At 42.1% G+C, this 9991-nt stretch overlaps 1 protein-coding gene across 1 annotated transcript in view; it reads right to left on the bottom strand.

Annotated features, from left to right (window-relative positions):
• Nucleotides 1-9991, bottom strand: part of APPBP2 (amyloid beta precursor protein (cytoplasmic tail) binding protein 2) — a 101290-nt gene that overhangs the window by 59743 nt on the left and 31556 nt on the right. The window contains exon 3 of the mRNA XM_011953651.1: nucleotides 7724-7875. Within this exon, the coding sequence (XP_011809041.1) occupies nucleotides 7724-7844 (121 nt within the window). The 5' untranslated portion in view covers nucleotides 7845-7875. The remainder of the gene's footprint in view (nucleotides 1-7723; nucleotides 7876-9991) is intronic.

Here is a 9991-nt window from a genome sequence, read left to right on the forward strand (position 1 = left end):
AAAAAGAATGTTGAATATTGACCCCTACTCTCTTCTGGCTTGTAGAGTTTCGGCCGAGAGATCTGCTGTTAGTCTGATGGGCTTCCCTTTGTGGGTAACCTGACCTTTCTCTCTGGCTGCCCTTAACATTTTTTCCTTCATTTCAACCTTGGTGAATCTGACAATTACATGACTTGGGGTTGCTCTTCTCAAGGAATATCTTTGTGGTGTTCTCTGTATTTCCTGAATTTGAATGTTGGCCTGCCTTGCTATGTTGGGAAAGTTTTCCTGAATAACATCCTGAAGAATGTTTTCCAGCTTAGTTCCATTCTCCCCATCACTTTCAGGTACACCAATCAAATGTAAATTTGGTCTTTTCACATAGTCCCATATTTCTTGGAGACTTTGTTTCTTTTTACTCTTTTTTTCTCTATACTTCTCTTCTCAGTTCATTAATTTGATCTTCAATCACTAATACCCTTTCTTCCACTTGATCAAATTGGCTACTGAATGTATCACGTAGTTCTCATGCTATGGTTTTCAGCTCCATCAGGTCATTTAAGGTCTTCTCTACACTGTTTATTCTAGTAAGCCATTCTTCTAATCTTTTTTCAAAGTTTTTAGCTTTCTTGCGACAGGTCTGAACATCCTCCTTTAGCTTAGAGAAGTCTGTTATTACCGACCTTCTGAAGCCCACCTCTGTCAACTCGTCAAAGTCATTCTATGTCTGGCATTGTTCCGTTGCTGGCAAGGAGCTGCGATCATCTGGAGGAGAAGAGGCATTCTCGTTTTTAGAATTTTCAGCTTTTCTGCTCTGGTTTCTCCCCATCTTTGTGGTTTTATCTACCTTTGGTCTTTGATGATGGTGACCTACAGATGCGGTTTTGGTGTGGATGTCCTTTTTGTTTATGTTGATGCTATTCTGTTAGTTTTCCTTCTAATAGTCAGGTCCCTCAGCTGCAGGTCTGTTGGGAGTTTACTGGACGTCCACTCCAGACCCTGTTTGCCTGGGTTATCACCAGTGGAGGCTGCAGAATAGCAAGTATTGCTACCTCACCCTTCCCCTGGAAGCTTTGTCTCAGAGGGTCACCTGGCTGTATGAGGTGTCAGTCAGCCCCTACTGGTAGGTGTCTCCCAGTTAGGCTACATGGGAGTCAGGGAACCACTTGAGGAGGCAGTCTGTCTGTTCTCAGAGCTGAAACTACATGCTGGGAGAACCACTGCTTTCTTCAGAGCTGTCGGACAGGGATGTTTAAGTCTGCAGAAGTTTCTGCTGCCTTTTGTTCAGCTATGCCCTGCCCCCAGAGGTCAACAAATATTATTTGTATTAAATTCTATCTCTAAAACATGGATGGATTTTGGAAGTATTCTGATAAATAAAACAAGCCAGTCACAAAGACCATGTATTTCAAGAGTCCACTTGTATAACATGTCCAGAAAAGGCAAATCTATAGAGACAGAAAGTGGATGATGTTTGCTTCATGTGGGAGAGAAATGGGAGGGACTGCTAATGGGTACCGTTTTCTTTTTGGGGTGGTAACAATGTTCTAAAACTTATTGTGATGTCTGCACAACTCTTCTGGTATGATTTTTTTCTCTCTCTGGGTAACTGCAGGATTAAGACTGATAACTATGAGTTTGCCAGGACTTGGTTCTCTCTTCAAGGTATCTATGTGGGTCATTACAGTGGCCAGATTGGCATAAGTAGATGTGGAGATGACAGAGGACCTCAATGAACACTAGTCTTCCTTTCATCTTCTTTGATACTAAATTTCTCTCACATACACATTTTTACATGATCGTACAGAACTATCCTTAACATTAGTCAAGACCACAAGTTTTTAGAGACTTTCTTTGGACAATTCTTTATTGCTACTGACATTCCATAAGACTATTTAAAAGAGAAATGCTGGCCAGGCATGGTGGCTCATGCCTGTAATCCCAGCACTTTGGGAGACTGAGGCGGGTGGATCAGGAAGTCAGGAATTCGAGACCAGCCTGCCTAACATAGTGAAATCCCATCACTACTAAAAATACAAAAAATTAGCTGGGCATGTGGTGAGTGCCTGTAATCCCAGCTACTCGGGAGGCTGAGACAGAAGAATGGCTTGAACCTGGGAGGTGAAGGCTGCAGTGAGCTGAGATCACGCTACTGCACTCCAGCCCAGGTGACAGTGAGAGATCACATCTTAAAATAATAAATAAGAAGAATAAGAATAATGCTGAGGGTCCTTTTCAAAAAAAATATGTTCTAAAGTCCCTTCAGCAACCTATCTTTGAGTACTACAAATAATTATTCTAAGATTAAACAGGCCAGGCATGGTGCCTCACGCCTGTAATCCCAGCACTTTGGGAGATTGAGGCAGACAGATCACCTTAGGTCAGGAATTCGAGACCAGCCTGGCCAACATGATGAAACCCTGTCTCTACTAAAAACAAAAATCAGCTGGGTGTGGTGGCACATGCCTGTAGTCCCAGCTACCTGCAAGGCTGAGGTAGCAGAATCACTTGAACCCAGGAGGTGGAGGTTGCAGTGAGCTGAGATTGTGCCACTGCACTCCAATCTGGGTGTCAGAGTGAGGCCCTGTACCAAAAAAAAAAAGGAAAAGATTATAGAAAATGACTATTACAATATGCTGGGAAGGATGTACACGCACATGTGTGTATGCTTTAAGAGAGAAAACACATACACAGCACATGCACACAGTAATGAGAGAAGTTAAAAACAAAAGTAGGGTTTGGGTGCAGTGGCTCATGTCTGTAATCCCAGCACTTTTGGTGGCGGAGGTGGGTGGACCACTTGAGGTCAGGAGTTTGAGACCAGCCTGGCCAACATGGTGAAACCCCGTCTCTACTAAAAACACAAAAATTAGTTGGGTGTGGTGGTGGTGCATGCCTGTAATCCCAGCCACCTGGGAGGCTGAGGAAGGAGAATCGCTTGAACACAGGAGGTGGAGGTTGCACTGAGCAAAAATCACGCCACTGCACTCCAGTCTGGGTGACAGAGCGAGACTCCATCTCAGAAAACAACAACAAAAAAACCCAAAACAAAAGTACTTTGTGGTGATCAAATAGTACTGTATCTTGACAGTGATGGTAGTTGTATGACTCTACATGGAATCCACTGCACAGACATATACACACACAAATGAGTGCATGTAAAAACTGGTGAAAATTAAGTAAGGTCAGTAGACTAGTTGATGGCATAACACCATTTTTCAATTTCTTGGTTTTGATATTGCTCTACAGTTAAATGATATGTGACCACTGGGGGAAGCTGGAGGAGTGGTTCAAAGAACTCTGGGTACTCTTTTCCAATTTCCTATGAATCTACAGTCACTTCAAAGAAAATTTGTTTAACAGAGAAAAAAGAGCCAAGTGCAGTGGCTCATGTCTATAATTCCAGTAGTTTGGGAGGAATGCTTGAGCCCAGGAGTTCAAGAACAGCCTGGGCAACGCAGCAAGATTTTGTGTCTCAACAAAAATAAAAGTTAGCTGGATAAGGTGACACATGCCTGTTGTCTTAGCTACTCAGGACACTGAAGCAGGAAGACTGCTTGAGTCCAAGTCTGAAGTTACAGTGAGCTATGACTGTTGATATGGTTTGCCTCTGTGTCCCCACCCAATCTCCTCTTGAATTGTAGCTCCCATAATTCCCACGTGTTGTGGGAGGGACCTGGTGGGAGACAAATGAATCATGGGGGCTGTTCTTGTGGTAGTGAATAAGTCTCACGAGATCTGATGGTTTTATAAGGGGTTTTCCCTTTCATTTGGCTGATTCTGATTTGCCTGCTACCATGTAAGATGTACCTTTTACCTTCCACCATGATTGTGAGGCCTCCCTAGCCACATGAGTCCATTAAACCTCCTTTTCCTTTAAAAATTATCCAGTCTCAGGTATGTCTTTATCAGCAGTGTGAAAATGAACTAATAAAATAAGTAAGTGCCAGCAGAGTGGGGAGCTGCTATAAAGATATCTGAAAATGTCGAAGCGACTTTGGAACTGGGTAACGGGCAAAGCTTGGAACAGTTTGGAGGGCTCAGAAGAAGACAGAAAAATGTGGGAAAAGTTTGGAACTTCCCAGAGACTTGTTGAATGGCTTTGATCAAAATGCTGATAATGATATGGACAGTGAAATACAGGCTGAGGCGGTCTCAGATGGAGATGAGGAACTTGTTGGGAACTGAAGTAAATGTGACTCTTACTATCTTTTAGCCAAGAGACTGGTGACATTTTGTCCCTGTCTCAGAGATGTGTGGAACTTTGAACTTGATGGAGATGATTTAGGGTACCTGGCAGAAGAAAATTCTAAGCAGCAAAGCATTTAAGAGGTGACTTGAGTGCTGTTAAAAGCATTGTTTTATTTATTTTTATTTTTTATTTTTATTTTTTGAGATGAAGTCTTGCTTTGTCACCCAGGCTGGAGTGCAGTGGGGTGATCTCAGCAGTGCAGTGGGGCAATCTCAGCTGACTGCAGCCTCTGCCTTCCAGGTTCAAGTGATTCTCCTGCCTCAGGCTCTCAAGTAGCTGGGATTACAGGCACCCACCACCAGACCTGGCTAGTTTTTGTATTTTTAGTAGAGATAGGGTTTCACCATGTTGGCCAGGCTGGTCTCAAACTCCTGATATCAAGCAGTCCACCTGCCTTGGCCTCCCAAAGTGCTTGGATTAGAGGCGTGAGCCACCGCACCCAGTCGGCATTCAGTTTTAAAAGAAAAAAAGAGCATAAAGGTTTGGAAAATTTGCAGCCTCAGGATGTGACAGAAAAGAAAAACTTGCTAAAAGGGACCAAGGTACGGCTCAGACAATAGCTTCAGAGGGGGCAAGTCCCAAGCCTTAGCAGCTCCCACGTGGTGTTAAGCCTGTGGGTGCCCAGAAATCAAGAAGTGAGATTTGGGAATCTCTGCCTAGATTTCAGAATGTATGGAAATGCCTGGATGTCCAGGCAGAAGTTTGCTGCAGGGTGGGGCTCTCACGAAAAACTCTGCTAGGGGAGTGTGGAAGGGAAATACTCAGTTGAGGCCCTTACACAGAGTGCCCACTGGAGCACTGCCTAGTGGAGCTATGAGAAGAGGGCCACTGTGCTCCAGACTACAGAATGGTAGATCCACCGAAAGCTTGCATTGTGTGCCTGAAGAAGCCATAGACACTCAACGCCAGTCTGTGAAAGCTGCTAGGAGGGAGGCTGCACCCTGCAAAGCCACAGGAGCGGAGCTGTCCAAGACCATGGGAACTCACCTCTTGCATCAGCATGATCTGGATGTGAGACATGGAGTCAGAAAAGATCATTTTGGAGCTTTATTATTTGACTGCTCTGCTGGATTCCAGACTTGCATGGGGTCTTTAGCTCCTTCATTCTGGCCAATTTCTTCCATTTGGAATGGTTGTATTTATCCAATGCAAGTACCCTCACTGTATCTAGGAAATAACTAACTTGCTTTTGATTTTACATGTTCACAGGCAAAAGGGACTTGCCTTGTCTCAGATGAGACTTTGGACTGTGGACCTTTGAGTTAATGCTGAAATAAGACCTTGGAGGACTGTTGGGAAGGTATGATTGGCGTTGAAATGTGACGACATGAGATTTGGGAGGGGCCAGGGGCGCAATGATATGATTTGGCTGTGTCCTCCACCCAAATCTCACCCTGAATTATAGTTCCCATAATTCCCACGTGTTGTGGGAGGGACCTGGTGAAAGACAACTGAATCATGGGGCCAGTTCCCCCATAGTGTTTTCATGCTAGTGAATAAGTCTCACGAGAGCTGATGGTTTTATAAGGTGTTTCCCCTTACTCTTGGCTCTCTTTCTCTCGTCTGCCACCATGTAAGACATGCCTTTCACCTTCTGCCATGATTGTGAAGCGTTCCCCAGTCATGTGGAACTATGAGTTCATTAAACCTCTTTTTGCTTTATAAATTACCCAGTCTCGGCCGGGCGCGGTGGCTCAAGCCTGTAATCCCAGCACTTTGGGAGGCCGAGATGGGCGGATCACGAGGTCAGGAGATTGAGACCATACTGGCTAACACGGTGAAACCCCATCTCTACTAAAAAATACAAAAAACTAGCCGGGCGAGGCGGCGGGCGCCTGTAGTCCCAGCTACCCAGGAGGCTGAGGCAGGAGAATGGCGTGAACCCGGGAGGCGGAGCTTGCAGTGAGCTGAGATCCGGCCACAGCACTCCAGCCTGGGTGACAGAGTGAGACTCCGTCTCAAAAAAAAAATAAATAAATAAAAAAATAAAATAAAATAAAAATAAATTACCCAGTCTCGTATGTTTTTAATGGTAGCATGAAAACAGACTAATACAATTGTGCCACTGCCCTCTAGCCTGGGTGACAGAGACCTTGTCTCAAAATAAAATAAAAAAACAAAATAAACAAAAAAAGTAGCAAAAACTTTAATAAGAAATTGCCTGAAACACACTGATCTATACAGATTTGTGAAAACCATATAAAATATTATACATACATTAAACAATATTTTTCTACATGTATAGCACACAAAACATTTTTCTAACTACTTTTATATTTATCATTATTTTAAAAAAATTTTTTTAGAGATGAGGTTTTGCTATGTTGCCCAGGCTGGTCTTGAACTCCTGGGCTCAAGTGATACTGCTACCTCAGCCCTCTAAAGTGCTAGAATTACAGGTGAGAGCCACCATGCCCAGCCTTCTTTTTTTTTTCCCCTGAGACAGAGTCTCCCTGTCACCCAGACTGGAGTGCAGTTCAAGCAATTCTCACGCCTCATCCTCCCAAGTAGCTGGGATTTACTGGCACACTCAAAAATCACCACACTCAGCTAATTTTTGTATTTGTAGTAGAGACAGGATTTCTCCATGTTGGCCAGGCTGGTCTCAAACTACTGACAGCGATCCGCCCACCTCAGTAATCCAAAGTGCTAGGAATTACAGGCATGAGCCACCATGCCTGTCCCTATCACATATTTTTAAGATCTCACTATGTTGCTTTTACATTTGTTTTCACTATCCTCATAACATCCCCATGAGGAAATACAGAATAACCCTCATTTTAGAGATGGGAAAACTGAGGCTCCAAAAGGATGAAGTTCCCTGCCACAGTCTACAGTAAGCAGGTGAAAGAGGCTGGTAGAAAAACATGTATTATAGAATCACAGAGACACAGGAATCTAAACTTAGCTCTACTACTAGCTATGTGACTTGAGCCAGTTACTCAACTTTTCTGAGTCTGTTTCCTCATGTGTAAAATGTTATTAATACAATCACTTCGTTGGAATGTCATAAGGATTTAGAAAGATACTACTTAAATGTATAGTATAATGCTTTGGCACAGGGTTAAGTGGTTCTGATGTTCTTCTCATAACCTTCTTTTTTTTTTTTTTGAGATGGAGTCTGGCTCTGTCGCCCAGGCTGGAGTGCAGTGGCTCACTGGAAGCTCCGCCTCCCGGGTTCACGCCATTCTCCTACCTCAGCCTCCCGAGTAGCTGGGACTACAGGCGCCCACCACCGCACCCGGCTAGTTTTTGTATTTTTTTAGTAGAGACGGGGTTTCACCGTGTTAGCCAGGATGGTCTCAATCTCCTGACCTCGTGATCCGCCCGTCTCGGCCTCCCAAAGTGCTGGGATTACAGGCGTGAGCCACCGCGCCCAGCCTCATAACCTTCTTATGTAGACTTTGGGAAAGTCCTGGAAGAATTCTTTGTTAGCAGGTTTAATTCTGAGTCCATCACAGGACAAAATACTTCTGTTTTACCATTACTTACCTAAAACAAAGCCAACCTGAATGGCTTTTTCCTTTACTGCAGCATCTGATTCTGCTATATAAGAGCACCGCCTACTGAATGAGTAGGCCAAGACTGAAGCAACTTTAACACCATGATCCATCAAAGCCTGAAAACAATGATGAAGCAAATGTCTGTAAGAAAAGAAAATGATTATTTTATAGAGGTAATTTATTTTTTTCCTTTTAGAAAGTGCTAACTGCTTCTCTTTTAAATAAAAGCATCATTATTTTCCAGGATGGAATAAGATTAAAAGCATTTTGCCTTATCAATTATGAGGCCATAATTCAAAATTTAGCCTAACCTCTTTACTCAGTGGATAACTGAGTGAACCTACAACATTCAGGAAAAGTACACAATGTGTAACTTGATGACAAAGAAGGATGAAGTTAACTTTTAAAAACGGCTTTAAAAACCAAATTATAATTCACAATAAAAAGGTACATGACCCAATTTTTAAAAGGCAATGAAGATAGAAGAGATATTTCTTTTCTTGTTTTTTTGAGATGGAGTCTCACTTTGTCATCCAGGCTGGAGTGCGGTGGCGTGGTCTTGGCTCATTGCAACCTCTGCCTCCCTGGTTCAAGCGATTCTCCTGCCTCAGCCTCCCGAGCAGCTGGGACTACAGGCGCGGGCCACCATGCCCAGCTAATTTTTTGTATTTTTAGTAGAGACGGGGTTTCACCGTGCTAGTCAGGATGGTCTCAATCTCTTGACCTCGTGATCCACCCGCATCGGTCTCCCAAAGTGCTGGGATTACAGGCGTGAGCTACCGCGCCCAGCTGATATGAACAGATGTTTCTCCACAAAAGATATACAAATGCCAATAGACATGAAATAAGAAGCTCAACATCATTAATGATCAGGGAAATGCAAACCAAAATCATAATGAGATACCCCTTTATACCCAATATAATTTTTTAAAATACGTATTTATTTATTTATTTATGTTTGTTAGTTTGTTTGTTTGAGAGACAAGGTCCTGCTCTGTCACCCATGCTGGAGAGAAATGGCATGATCATAGCTCACTGTAGCCTTGAACTGGTCTCAATTAAGATCCTCCTGCTTCAGCCTCCAGAGTAGCTGGGACTATAGACACCCATCACTGCACCCTACTATAATTTTTTTTAAAGTGCTGTCATGAGGTGAAAAAATGGGAATCCTCATACATTGGTAGTGGGAATATAAAATGATACGCCTGCTGTGAAAAGCAGTTTAGCGATTCCTCAAAAAGTTAAACATAGGGTTATCATATTACATACTCAAGAGAATTGAGTATATACTCAAGAGAATTGAGACTGTAAACACACATACAAAATATTGCCCAACCACATTCACAGCAGCATTATTCATAATAGCCAAAAGGTGGAAACAACTCAAATGTTCATCAACAGATGACTGGATAAGCAAAATGTAGTATTATCCTTGCAATGGAAAATTATTCAGCCATTAAAAAGGAAAGTAGTACTGATGCAAGCAAAACATGAATGAACCTTAAAAACATTATGCTAAGTGAAAGTGTCAGTCACAAAAGACCATACAGTATAAGACTCAATTTATATAAAATATCTAGACTAGGCAAATCCATACAGACAGAAAGTAGATTAATGGTCAGCTAGAAACTGAGGAAATAGATACTGTTAACTGAGGAAATAGTCAGCCAGGGTAAGAGGAAATGGAGTGACTGTTAATGATTTCTTTTTGTGGTGACCAAATTTTCTAAAATTAGACAGTGGTGATGGTTGCAAAATCTTGTGAATAGTTGAGTGGTAGAATTTAAACTGGTGAATTTTATGGTGTGTGAATTACGTTTCAATAGAAAAAAACCTTTTAAACAAAATTGTAAATAACAGAGTCACTGCTTTGGATAAAGGAAAAAAAGGTCAAATTACATGCTTTTAGTTTTACAAATACATAAAACACTTACCAAAGGATTTGGATTTGGTGAAAGATAACCTAAGAGATGAAAAAGAGGTATTCCACTAAATCTTTACAACAGTCATGTTTAAAACTACCTAGAGAGATTCAAATCTCCCAAAGTTATCCTTTCTTTAGAGTAAGGAATGTTTTTTAAAGTTTTTCTAGTCTTCTTTTACCAAAATGAGAAGTTCTTATTTATTAGATTTTTTTTTAACAGACTAATTTTAATCAACTAATCAAGAAGTTGCTCTATAGTCTTAGTATACAGGCCACATTTCAAAGTTACCCCTGAACACTGAAATCATGCTATTTACTTACTTTTTTTTTTTT

This window comes from Colobus angolensis, unplaced genomic scaffold (genome assembly GCF_000951035.1).
Source record: "Colobus angolensis palliatus isolate OR3802 unplaced genomic scaffold, Cang.pa_1.0 Scaffold37, whole genome shotgun sequence".
NCBI classification, from domain to species: Eukaryota; Metazoa; Chordata; class Mammalia; order Primates; family Cercopithecidae; genus Colobus; species Colobus angolensis.